Source organism: Zeus faber (genome assembly GCF_960531495.2).
Source record: "Zeus faber genome assembly, chromosome: 12".
Taxonomy (NCBI): domain Eukaryota; kingdom Metazoa; phylum Chordata; class Actinopteri; order Zeiformes; family Zeidae; genus Zeus; species Zeus faber.
Window position 1 is genome coordinate 24772456 of NC_137196.1, and position 14240 is coordinate 24786695.

Consider the following 14240-nt stretch of genomic DNA (forward strand, 5'->3'; position numbering starts at 1 on the left):
TGTCGGTGCATTGATCACTGGCGACCCAACGCTGGCGAAGAGCTGCGAATCCCCCTATTATTTCAAATGATATAGTTTTGTTAACAATGATATGTTGAGGGAGACAACTGTTTATTCCCGGAACCCCGCTGTAATTTCCGCCCCTGGTGGCGGCGTAGGAGTAATAATATCCACGACGAGGCCTCCATGAGGAGTTAAAAAATAAATGAGATTCTGAACAACTTTTAACTTCCCTTCGAAATATGCTTACACTGGATGCTCAAATCCTTCAAATGTGTCTTTGTGAACAGAGGAGGCAGGGAGGCTGGAAGGAGAGAGAGCAGGAGAACGGGGCGAACAAAGCCAGGAAGATAAAATGAAATCCAGGGGACCAGAGGGCCAACGCCCTCCTATCCCCAATAAGGTTTGTATTGATTTATTTTGTAGCAGTTTTATTGTCATCATAATAATAGTAATAATAATAATTATTATTATTTATGATAGATTTTTTTATTGTTGTTGACCATTACTAGTTTATTTATCATTATTTGCTGTTATGTATATATGTATTATTATGTATTATTATTTTCAATTCTGTTCCCCAAAATATGAGTAATCCTGACCACAATATTGAAAAAATAATGATCATTTGATCGTGATGATCATTTCAGCCATAATGGTGCAGCCCTACATCAGAACGATCACCGCCGTTAGTCGCAGCGTAGGAAACCCACCCACCGCCGCAAACGCCACCCGATCATAGAATGAACTTCTGCAGTCACAAAACACACCGGAACAGAGAGCCAAAGCACACTCGTCCGTTGAACTTTAACGAAGGTCCGACTACCCTGGACCCCGCGTATTGCTGCCTGCAGCTGTATTTGTTTATCAAATTGTTGTTCCAGCTCATACATCCATCAAGTCAAGTTTGAAACTCTCTCTCCTTTAGCCCAGTGTTGATCTGTCCAGAGACGGTTCTCTCCCGGAGAAAACCAAGATCACCCCCAAATCCTCCCCCGTCGTCACCCCGCCCGAGGCTCCGCCCGCCGCTCCGCCCGCTCAGGAGCGGAGCCCGCCGTGCCCGCGCCAAGAGCCCGAGTCCGCCAACTCCACCCTCACTCAAGGTATCGATAAAACATGAAGACTCAAACTGTTCTGTTGGACTCAAGACCTGCTTGAAAACCGAAAAAACAAAAGAGACAGAAATTTGTTTTATATGCGGTGTGTATATATACTTTATTTATTTAATTTTAGTATTTTATCATTATAATATTAATAATAATAATAATAATAATGTTATATGTTTTGCCAATGATTTGGCGTCCCATTTGCAGTACTTTTACAACCCACTGGGTGGCTGCAGCGACAGGTTAAATATCACTGTTTAAAATAAGACTGTCCAGCTGTAATATGATACATTACAGTCTGGTGCAGAACAAAATAGGACAACCACAGCATTTACAATTCAATATTTAAAAAAAAATATTAGTAAAAAAAAAAAAAACCACATTTTCTAATCAGATCTAAATAAAATAATTAAGATAATGATGATGTGGATTTTTAAAAGAAAAAGCTCATTTCCACATCACATCAGTAAAAAATGGTGGTGATGATGTTGACATGTGTTTCACCACTCAGAGGAAGATGGGGGCACTAATGGATTTCCAGCTCAGTCACTTTACACCAGGAGAGCCCACTCCTGTGATATTGGTGCGTAGGACTTTAGGGATTGCCTTTAGGATCTATCTATGTCTGCGAGCATGTGTGCTGTGTGTATGTGCGATGTGTGATGTGCACGTCAACATTGTTTTTAAGAGTGTGCACGCACCTCTTTTCGATTGCCTGACAATCAAGTATCTGGATTATTTAGCTTCCCCTCCCCCCCTCCCACACACCACCCCCACTGTGTGTGTGTGTGTGTGTGTGTGTGTGTGTGTGTGTGTGTGTGTGTGTGTGTGTGTGTGTGTGTGTGTGTGTGTGTGTGTGTGTGTGTGTGTGTGTGTGTGTGTGTGTGTGTGTGTGTGTGTGTGTGTGTGTGTGTGCGCGCCATTTTCAGGCATGGAGCGGGAATGGTCCTCGGATGCTAAACTGCCTGTGAAGAAGCCCTTCCACCCCCAGCTCAGAAACCCTTCTCTGGACGGGAGCTGCTGTATGTACCCCCCCTCCCCAAAAAATGAGTACCATGAAGCACGTTTAATCCAGAACTCTGAAACCTTTTCATCGTTTGCCAATTTTTAGGTTTAGTTTTCAGTTTTAATGTCTATTTTATGTATATATATATATATATGTATGTGTATATATATCTGTGTGTGTGTAGATATATGTGTAGATATATATATATATATATGTATATGTGTGTGTGTGTATATATATGTATATATGTATATATATGTATATATATATATATATATATATATATATATATATATATATGTATATGTATTATCCCTGATGTAAAGAAGAGCAAAGAATTCTTCTCAAAGCAGTGACTTTTGCCATCTTGGAGTTAAATGCTACCCGTAGCACTTACCGTTGTATCGGTGAGAAGTTCCTCTCACAAGCAAGTTCCTTTTTCAAGTTTAAAGCCAACCTAAAATATTTTTGACTGTTGCCTGTTAACATACCCTCTGACAGTGTTACGCTTCTTCATTTTGTACGACAAGCTGACAGTGGAGCTGTTTCCTAGTCCTGAGCACTGAAATGTGTGTTTGCCTTTTATATATATATATATATATATATACGTATATATATATATATATATATATATATATATATATATACGTATATATATATATATATATATATATACGTATATATATATATATATATATATATATATATATACGTATATATATATATATATACGTATATATACGTATATATGTATGTATATGTGTATATATGTATGTGTGTGTGTGTGTGTGTGTGTGTGTGTGTGTGTGTGTGTGTATACATGTGTGTAACCCTGTATGAAAGGCAGAACTCAAGATGCGATTCAGGTTCGGCCACAGCCTTTTATTGCAGCAGTGCCTGGTAAATGAAAACAAACACAAAACAAAACTTTTGCACACGGACTCCTGCTTCGCTCCAAATCAAAATCAGCCCTCTGGTCCACATGGATCCAAATGTCAGCGACTTCACCCTTTCACCGTGTTACCCCGGAAGTTTAAAACTTACAAAAACAAAAGTACCAGGTCCCAAAATAAAAGTACTATGGAACATGTGTGTGTGTGTGTGTGTGTGTGTGTGTGTGTGTGTTGTTTATTAGTATACATCGTTTTGCCTCCATTTTAAAGGGCAAAAGGCTAAAATACTGGACTGTGATGTTCCGCTCTCGTTCGTCCAGGCCACGACAGTCCGCAGCGTGGAAGCAGAGAGCCGTTATGACGCCCCCTGGAGGAGCGGCACGCCCGGAAAAGCTCTTAAAACTGTGTGGACGTCCACCACAAGTTCTGTTTGCTTGTTTTTATTTCTCTTCTCCTTTTTCCTCATTGAACAAACATGCATGTCCGCTTGTATTTATTTTTGAATCATTATTTGTGGCTGTTTCTCAGGCAGGGAGGTCAAAGTTCAGACCTGGTGTTTTTGCTCTTATTGTTTTATGCATTTTGTAATAATGTACATTTTAATGATGTGCAAAAACCAAGCGCTGAATATGGTGAAACGTGTCGTCCTCATGCACTCTTTTTTTCCCTGACAATCTGTGACTCAGCGTGAGTTTGTAATTATTTAAACACAATATGTAAATAATCTAACGCACTAACCGATGTGAAAGAGTAACCAGTTGAAGCACCGTGTTTTTGTTTGTGTTGTTTTGTTCGAATTTAATTCTGTTCTGAGCTGTCGTTGTGCGTGTGCTTTTGGTGTTAGCATCACTTTAGTCATTTCCTGGAACATTTACTATTTTAATCTGCTTTTACAGGCCTGGAAATGAGTATATTTTCTAAAAATGCCTCTATGGATGAGAATAAATAAAAATTGATTTTACCAAAAGACCTGTTGAAAGATTTCTATGTTCCTCCCTGTCATTTATTTCCTGAATTTCCTGAATGTGGATTTTTGAACCAGCATTTGAATATTAAAGGAGCACTTTCTTCAAATCGTCAGAGGCCTCGTGACACCCTCTGCGATCTCTGACGACCCCCTGTGGGGCCTGGTACCGCAGGTTGGAAAACACTGCCCTAAAGTGAGGTAAGAAAATAACATTTTTTACATGTTGATTAACAGTAAGAATCGTTGACTTCTTGTATTAATTAGTCTTATTAAAGCTTCCAATTTAGTTGTGCAGAACAGGTCTTTATTAAGCACATGCCCCCAAAAAATTATATGTATATGTTTATTCATTCATTTTTTAACCCACCGCCCCCCAAAAAAAGAACAATTTTCTTCATTTTCTGCTGTCAATAAATGACATGTGCTGACTGTGACCCTAATCTGCTCCAAAAATACTCCTTTAGAAATATACATTCTTGAATATCCCCCACAAGTCATCAAAAAACTCAAATATCTTATACGTATTTACAGATTTTTTTAAATGGTGCAATACCCTTGTTTTCGCAGCAGGAGGCAGTACAGACTAGGTTGAAACGGTCTAGCTCCCCTCATCTTTCCATCCATCCATCACTGGTCTGCTGGTCTGTCTCCCGTAATGCATCCCATAATGCTCCTCAACTGCAGATAAAGCAGCAGAACAGCAGTCAGTGTCAGAGCACTGATAAAGTGGCGCGTGTTGTTGTTAAATTCAAATGATATCTTATTACAGATAATATGCTGGATGATTAAACCATTAGTGTCTGTAGCATGGACATAATATTCAAGCAACAGGTTCCTGGACACCCTGACTGAAGAAACAACAAATGCAATTAAATATTCCATTAATCTTCATTTTGTTAATGATAATTTAAAGGGAAGTGAGCTGTTTTTCACCCTGGGGTCTTTCTAAAATGCTGGTTAGATTTGATTTGTAGCTGTTCAATATATAACCTCGCTGAACACTTTACTGTTGACAGACTTACCACTCTGCTGTAGAAACGTACCACTGCTGTAGAAACGTACCATTCTGCCCCAGAAACGTACCACTCTGCTGTAGAAACGTACCACTCTGCCCCAGAAACGTACCACTCTGCCCCAGAAACGTACCACTCTGCCCCAGAAACGTACCACTCTGCCCCAGAAACGTACCACTCTGCCCCAGAAACGTACCACTCTGCCCCAGAAATGTACCACTCTGCCCCAGAAACGTACCACTCTGCCGCAGAAACGTACCACTGCTGTAGAAATGTACCACTCTGCCGCAGAAATGTACCACTCTGCCGCAGAAACGTACCACTCTGCCGCAGAAATGTACCACTGCTGTAGAAACGTACCACTGCTGTAGAAACGTACCACTCTGCCCCAGAAACGTACCACTCTGCCGCAGAAATGTACCACTGCTGTAGAAACGTACCACTGCTGTAGAAACATACCACTCTGCCCCAGAAACGTACCACTCTGCCCCAGAGACATACCACTCTGCCCCAGAAACATACCACTCTGCCCCAGAAACATACCACTCTGCCCCAGAAACGTACCACTCTGCCGTAGAAACGTACCACTCTGCCCCAGAAACGTACCACTCTGCCGCAGAAACGTACCACTCTGCCGCAGAAACGTACCACTCTGCCGCAGAAACGTACCACTGCTGTAGAAACGTACCACTCTGCCGCAGAAACGTACCACTGCTGTAGAAACGTACCACTCTGCCGCAGAAATGTACCACTGCTGTAGAAACGTACCACTGCTGTAGAAACATACCACTCTGCCCCAGAATCGTACCACTCTGCCCCAGAAACGTACCACTCTGCCGCAGAAACGTACCACTCTGCTGCAGAAGCTTACCACTCTGCCTCTGCTTCTTCTTCTCACAGCGCTTTAATGCAGTCCAATGGGGCAAACATTCATGCCTGGGGAAATAAAATAACGTTAAATCTTGTTAATGAAAACAGGAATCTCACATAATAGTCCCACGTGTATGAGTGTACTTTTCAAATATGTAATATAACATGCTAAATAATTTCTATTAAAAAATAGTTTTTTCAAGTTGCTGCATGTGGTTTGGGGATGGTCTGGGTTGAGCAGCCACACCCGACCTGGATCTAGGCAATTGGGATCAGTGTGGCTGCATATCTGTTGCTCGTTGGCTGGTCTGCTGAGCAGCAGGTAAAAACCCCATCCCCACACTCACCCAGGAGAGAGGAGCCCCGTCATGACACATGTCAATCTGCTCCTGGGCTTATTCCAACTGGCCCTCTCTCTACAATAAACCGGTGTCTACAACCCCCGTCTTCTGTGTCTCTGTACCAGAGGTCCCTGAAAAAGTCACTTGGATGGCACGTGGTGGGCGAAACGGCCACACTGCAGTATATCCATAGCCCAACGTTGGCTATAACGGGATGACAGTAGGAAGTAATGCAGCTTCCCTTTTGTAGGAACACATGCGGAATTAGCCATAAGAAGTAATTTGCAATAATAATAAAAATGATTAATGCAAGTTTTTTTATTTTATTTGGTACAGTGGAAACCGCTTATAATGATCACAGTTACAGTGATCAACCACTTATATGGATCAAAAAGCTTGGGACGGAATCAATCTTATACAAATGCTGTTTAAATTATTTACTTATAGTAATGGGGAAGTCCGCTTACAGTGTTCAATTTGGACCTTTCCATACACATTTTTTACCATATGACAACTTATGGTAAAAATATAAAACTGGTAATTATATATAATTGTTTATTTATTTTTCCTTTACTCCCATGACACTTTGCCTCGCGGTAACCCGTCTGCAGTTGCGGCGGTACGCCCCAGGCGGATCAGGATCTTGCATAGCACCACATTAAACACTTTAAAACCTGTCCGACAATTATTCTAAGTTTAAAATTGAATGAAGACTGATAATTGGTGAAACAGGCAGGTGCAGATCGATGGCATAAATGCGTAACGGAGAGGGAGCGTTCTCCGCTCCACTGCGTTTCCCTGTTTCCAGTTTGTCAAAAAAATAAATAATAATAAAAACAGTGTTTTTATTTGAGATGTGTTTATTTACCCCCATTTCCTCATTGAACTCCACAAAAAAGCCGCGCGCGTCCCGTGTCAGCCTCTACAGAGCCATTGATACCATTAGCTATTACCATTACCACTTATAGTGATCGATTTGACCGGACAGACGTGAGCACTAGATGGTTTCCACTGTAATAACACACAGACTGTCTGACTGTGTTGTGAGCTTTCTGTTTTTAAAATGGGGATTTCATTTTTTTTGTTTGTTTTTAGATTCGAACGTTCGCCCCATTGGACTGCCTTGAAGCACATTCAGAAGCTGCAGCAGACCTTTTAAATTGTCATTAAGCAATAACTATCTATACATAATGTATGAAGGTTATGTAAATGATTATACTGTATTAATATAGTGATATTGTACTGTATTTGACTAAACTCCTTCAAATATATTGTGGGTGGTGTTTTCCATCAATACTTTAGACTCGAACATGAGAACGGGTGTACGTCCATCCGCCTCCTCCTTCACGCCCTCCCTCTTGACTGATTCCTCCAACTCCACTTCCACCTCCTGCTGCCTCTCCACCACCTCCGCCCTCTCGACTGATTCCTCCACCCCGTTGCGTCTCAGACATGCCGTCGTGTCTCCAGCTTCTAAAGGCTTCCCCTGCAGCTCGCCTTGACCTCAGCGCTGTGAAGTGGCAGGAACATCCTTTCATACACGCCACACCTCCTCCCCCCCCCCCCTCTCCTGCTCTCCCTCTCTCATATGCGCATACTTGTTTTCTTTAAGGTTTCCCTAACAACCGGTAAATCTCCCAGTACGTGTGTGTGTGTGTGTGTGTGTGTGTGTGTGTGCGTGTGCGCGCGCTGAAGATGGAACGCAGCGTCGGCAGGTAAGAGTCCAGGTGCAGTCAGAGACAGAATTTATGAATGCGTGAATCGTTTCATGGCTGTTCTTTTGGAAATGGTTAATATCGATTGGATACTGTACCAACATTATATCTTTTTTTAAATATTCACATTCGTTTCGTAAATGGTTTTACACTGCTTAAAAACTTGGAAATTTTATTCTCTTCTTCTTTGACAAGGAAATACCCCACGTGACTTCTTGGAATGATGTGAGTAAGACGAGCACTTTTCAGCTAATTTTTGGGTTTATTGCGTCTTTAAATTTTTGTTTAATTCTCATAACTGTATTGTTGTTTTTTTTTACCTGTGCTGTCAGCATGCTTGGCGTACAGAGTATTTGTAGGCCAAGCATGGCAACTCTTTATTCATTCTTAAATCATCAAAAACTGCTGCAATAACTCTGTCCTGTGGACGACCTGTAGGATGACAAGAGCACAGCTTTTTATTACACACCACCACCACCAACCCCCCTCTTTTGAGAACTTTTTTACCATGTCTGGGTCTATAAACAACTAATCATTATTACTACTCCAAGAGGGGGAGAATCACCACAGGCGAGACAGATACACATAGAAACAATCATGTACATGGAAAAACGTTAACATATAAACATGTATCGACAAAACACAATTTATTAAGTAGACGGAAACTGGAACAGAAATTGTGGCACGTGGCCTCTTCCTGTCATAGTTATGGCAGTAAATGAGGGAGAAAAGGAGAGGGATGTAACCAGGAGGGTGTTCAAGGTGTGTGTGTGTGTGTGTGTGTGTGTGTGTGTGTGTGTGTGTGTGTGTGTGTGTGTGTGTGTGTGTGTGTGTGTGTGTGTGTGTGCGCACGCACCAGAGAGTTTACAGGACTTGTCCCAGTTTGTTCTGCTGTATGAGGTTGGAATTTATATCATAGCGCCTCCAATCAGCGGAAAAGGCCCCAAAGCCCCCCCTGACTCCCCCAGTCATATAGACCCTCCACAACCCCAGGAAAGCCCCGAGCACCACGCTCTGCAGCCACAGGAGACCCCCCCACGAAGCACGACGTGACCCTGCACCGCCCCCGTGGGAACACATACAACCCACATCCTCGTGCAGGCACTAGAGCCCGGGCCGGGGATGCCAGGCACTGACCATGGACCCGGAGCCCGGTCCCGTGCCGCCAGACCGGCGGCGTGGCCCCCATGCGCACCAACACAGATGCCCCATCCGACCACAGCCCCCCCCCCCCACACACACACACACACACACACACACACACACACACACACACACACACACACACACACACACACACACCCCGCCTGGTGCTCTCGGTGCAGGACACCCCAATGATTATTATATAATATTAGAAAATATCCCTTTGAAGATGAAGACTCTCTATCTTATTATCTGTCTCTATCTTTGTCTCTCTATCTCTATCTCTACCTCTACAATTATCTCTAATAAACTATCTCTTTAATTATCTATCACTCTATATCTGACTTTCTACTATCTCTCTCCCTCTGTCGCACTCTCTTTCTCCCTCTCGCTCTCTCTCTCTATATCTATGTCCTTGTCTATTCAGACCTGAATCAATCACTATCTACAGTATACAGTGTCACGTGTCCATGTTGCACATCATGTCAACTCGTTCTGTTATATTTATTTCAAAAGGTGAAACCCACGCCCTTGGTATTAAAATAGAAAACGAGGTCACGGCTGATTGATTTTACTGTGAATCCATAACTGAAAAGGAACAGTTTGTCCAGAAGTTCATCACCCCTATCAAATATTATAAATCCATAAATACAATCGATTATCTCGCTCTCCTCCATCACTTCCCGGTTTCCTCATCCGCTCGTCCCCCGTTTTTTTTCTTGCTTCCCTCCTTTCTTCTTCTTTGCGTTACTTCACTTTTTCTCTGTGCTCATGACTCATCCGGTCTCTGCTGCTGCTGCTGCAGGGGGAGAAAAACCAAACCATGTGAGAGAAACGCTTTGGAAGTGTGTTGTACACTCGCCGGCCCGCGGCTTCCATGCACAATAACATTACACTTCATTTGTTATTATATAGCGATGGGATATTTTTTTTGGGGGGGGGGGAACACCCTCCCCACTGTCTTTGAGTAGGAATTCTGGAAGCGATGATTTTTTTTTTCTTTTCATCTCCGCTTAAATATTCAGAGGCTGAAGTTGCTGTTGGCGCGTTGGAGGTGATGGAGGGAGCGGAGAGAGGCTGTAGCTCGTAATCGGACAAAAGCTTCAAATCAATTATACAGCTGCTTTATTCAAACCCCGGAGGGAAATGGCAATGTCACAGCAGTACACATCAAAAATAGACAATAAGAAAGATTCAAATTGGGGGGGGGGGGGAGAAATGGCTATATGCCATGAACTCTCTGAAGAATTAAATAAAAATAAACATGAACCACAAAATAAACTTGAAGATAGAACAAATGGAAATATGCAGTACACCTAAAAAAATGAACAAAAATAAACCCAATAATAACCAAACAAAAAAATGGCAATAAACAATAAATAAATAGAAGCCTATTTACAAAAACATTAAAATAAGCATAGAAAAATATAAATAGAATATCAACAGAAATAAAAGTATATAAAACCTGAGCAGCAAGAGCAGCAAGAGCTATGACAGGAAAAGGGCAGGGGGGAGGGATTATTCAGCTGCAGGGCTCAGTAGTGACAAGTACTTTTACTTATTTCTCTGTCTCCTTCCATCGCTGTGACATGTGTTCCCGTGTCCTTCCTTCCTGACGAGGTGAGTTGTGTCGACTAGGACTAGGCCTGATGGCTTCTAGGATCCAGGTGATCCATCCAGCAGCCACACATCAGGTGAATAATACACAAGGAGCTGCAGTTATTATTACAATAACGTGTGTGTGTGTGTGTGTCACTCCATTTATTTTCCCATATGCTTGTCATTCAGTCTTAGCTTCCTCTTAGTTATTTTCACATTGCTCACCCTCTGTCTCTCCCTACATTTCCCCCTTCTCATTTTCCCATCCCCTCTGTTTCTTCTCATCATCTTTCTTTCTATTATATTACTGTTTTTCTCTCCCTCCATCTTGCCCGTCAGGCATTCTTCCATCTCTTATTTTTGTCCATCTGTCCCCATCTACACGTTTTCATTCGTAATAATGATATTCATAATTCATAATAATGCTGTAATATCATATTAATTACTTTCTTTATTTTATATACATTATTTAGGTTTTATTTACTTCATTAATCCCACGGGGGAAATTAGTTCCTTGTTTCACCGTCCTAGTAACTTATATGTAGACACTGTAATAATTTAGTAACCACAGTAATAATTTATAAGTTGTTAGCCATGCCTTTATTATTGCATCCATAGTTATTCATCCCGTACGGTATATCCATTTATATTGGTGTTTGATAGCCATACGAGACACCACTCTGCCACTTAGCCCCTGATATTTCCTTTTAACTGAACTTGTTGTGTGCATACAATTGCTTTTTGTTCAAATAGTTTTTTATGTGTTTTGGCTATTTTTGTTTGTTATTTCCCTGTTTTATTTATAAATTTGGCCATTTTTATTTTATTTCGACTCTTGACGTCGTTTTTATGCCAATTATATGTACAGCAAGCACTAATATTCACCACACCTAATCCCTTGTTTATATGAGAATATACTCGGCCGAATAAACACATTCACATTCCGATGAAATTTCTCTCATGTTTTTCTTGCAGAATCTCCAGCCCTTTTATCCGCCCTGCATGTCCATTGCTTCCTCCTCCAACTCTCACGCCGTGACCAGACCTCCAGTCCCGAAAACCTACAAGCCCAAAACCCTAGGAGCCCCCCACCGCCACCGCCACCATGCCCGCCATCGTCAACCTCCTCTTCAACACCGTCCTCACCAACACCACCATCTCCTTCACGCTGGTGCTGCCCCTGGTCAGTGGGCTGTCACTGCTGGCCGGGCTCGGGGGTCACCTCCTGCTGTGGCTGGTCCTGGTGGGGAACCCGCGGCGCCGCTGCCGACCCAGCTCGGTGCTGCTCCTCAACCTGAGCCTGGCAGACCTGGGCGCGCTGCTCACGCTGCCCTGCGTGCTGCTCAGCGCCGCCTCCCAGGGCTGGAGGCTGGGCGGCAGGACCTGCGTCCTCCTGGGCTTCATGACCTCCCTGACGGCCGGGGCGGACGTCTTCAGCCTGGCGGCGCTTGCCGTGCTGAGGTACCGCATCGTGGTGCAGCCGGCCAGGACGCCCACCAGCACCACGCACGTGTGAGTGTTACACCGACGTACGTCGAAACCCCTGCGATGGCACCTTGCATTGCTGGAAAATCCCTTTTAGTCGACCACGAAATTGCTTTCCCTCGGAAGGCGGAAATGATGAAATTCAAACATCGGGCTGGGAAACCAGCTCTCATAGGTCCCAATGTAGCACTGCTCATGTTACCACTGAACCTCCATCGGTTTGAAAAGCACCCCTACAATTGTTCGCTGACCCCATCAGAACCAGCGTCAGAGTCCTTCACCGCAGGACCCAGGTGTACGGAGGCACGTGGCTTATATAAGTGACCTTGTTCTGCTGGCACAGAAGTGACCATTCTTGATGGCAAATAATCCTGTGGTCTCTCTCTCTGTCTCTCTCTACCCTCCTCTCAGGGCCATCACTGTTGTGGTAATCTGGCTGGTCTCGGTAGCAATGGCGTTGCCTAAGGTCACGTACATCCAGTTTGACACTGGCTGCACGTGGTCTGTGGATCGGGGTGAGTGGCTGGGCTTCCTGGTTCCAGCCTTCCTGTTTTACTACGTGGCCCCCCTGCTCTGCATCACCATCCACTGCGGCTTCATCATCTCCCACCTCCACTGCTCCCGGGGAACCCCGGCTGCCGACCGACGCAACCGAAAAGCCGCCGCTCTTCTGATCGGCTCCACGCTGGTGTTCGCAGTGAGCTGGCTGCCGTACTACGCGCTGGAGTTCGTCAACGTCGTCTCGCCCTACGTCAGCTCTGCAGCCTCTCCCGTCTACCCGGCCCCCGCTCCGACGCCGGCCGACGGCGACGCCGAGACCAAGGTGTCCCTGCTGTGGGAAGTGGCGGCCCTGTCGGCCATTTTGTTGGTGTGCCTGGCGCCCTGCTGGAACCCGCCGCTCTACTTCCTGCTGTCGCGGCCGGCGGTGCGGGAGCTCCGAGCGATGCTGCCCTCGTCCGCCCGGCGGTGTCTAGGGAGGAAACCTGTACGACGGTGGCGCATCGCTCCCGTGCCCCCACTGCACCCCCCGCCGCCACCACCACAACCCCAAAACGCAGAGTCTCAGTGAGACCACTGCATTTTGGGAACATTCAGAGGTGGAATGGGAATTTTAATTTTAATTACTTATTTTTTTCTACCTGTGCTGTCAGCGTTCTGGGCATACAACACAGAGTATTTGTTCCATGGCATCTGGGACAGAGTTAGTCTGCAAGTGGAGTTCAACTTCTCAACCTGCAATGACACTATTTATTCATTATTTAATCATCAAGAACTGCTGCAATAACTGTAGCCTGTAGGATGACAAGAGCACAGCTTTTTATTACACACCACCACCACCAATACTCCTCTTTGGAGAAGGATCTTACCATGTTTTGGTCTATAAACAACTAATCACTACTCCAAGAGGGGGGGAATCACCACAGGTGAAACAAATAAACATAGAAACAACAAACATGTACATGGAAAAACATGAACATCAGATGACATGTATCAAAAAAACAGAGTTTAAAACAGAATTAAATCCAGGAAAACTGGAACAACAATTGGGCACGTGGCCTCTTCCTGTCATAGTTTTGGCAGTAAAGGAGAAGGATATAACCAGGAGGGTGCTGGTGGTGTGTGTGTGATATGTGTGAAGTGTCCACCGATGAGTGTACGGGACTAGTCCCAATTGGTTCTGGTATATAAGGTCGGTATTATACCGTAGCGCCTCCATGCAGCAGAAAAGGCCCCGATCCCAATGACTCAGAGCACCGAGCAGGCGAGCCAGCTGGGCGGGCGGTGTTTAAAACCACTAATATGACTTGTATTAAAATTGCAGAATGGACAAGAAGCATGTGATGGGTAAGATCACAGCCACCCGCCACATCCCTACCCACATAGCTCGCGCCCCACCTGGCCCACAAACCCTAGGCCTATTGTGTGGTGTATGAAATGAGTATGAGTTTTGGCACTGGGAGAGATAGGCGAAGCACAACCATATCAACGCAGGGGTGCAGCGGCAACGCGAATCCGCCCCCACTGGACCCGACCGTGCCCCAGCGCGCCCACCTGTACCCTGAGGCACCCAACCCACAGCGACCAGCCCCGGGAGCAGAGCG

General features: G+C 44.4%; 2 protein-coding genes across 2 annotated transcripts in view; both read left to right on the forward strand.

Moving 5' to 3' along the window:
- The window catches only part of carmil3 (capping protein regulator and myosin 1 linker 3), a gene marked incomplete at its 5' end in the record, with an annotated part of 82143 nt that extends 78315 nt beyond the window's left edge, over positions 1-3828 (forward strand). Inside the window, 5 exons of the mRNA XM_080010477.1 lie at positions 291-403; positions 929-1103; positions 1618-1689; positions 2036-2128; positions 3326-3828. Of these exons, the coding sequence (XP_079866603.1) occupies positions 291-403; positions 929-1103; positions 1618-1689; positions 2036-2128; positions 3326-3366 (494 nt within the window). The 3' untranslated portion in view covers positions 3367-3828. The remainder of the gene's footprint in view (positions 1-290; positions 404-928; positions 1104-1617; positions 1690-2035; positions 2129-3325) is intronic.
- A 7930-nt stretch (positions 3829-11758) lies between these two features.
- LOC307237715 (somatostatin receptor type 5) lies at positions 11759-13207 on the forward strand (the record flags this gene model as incomplete). Its single annotated transcript, XM_080010478.1, has 2 exons — positions 11759-12165; positions 12550-13207. The coding sequence occupies 2 exons, from the start codon at positions 11759-11761 to the stop codon at positions 13205-13207; spliced, it is 1065 nt and encodes a 354-aa protein (XP_079866604.1).
- Positions 13208-14240: the final 1033 nt, after the last annotated feature.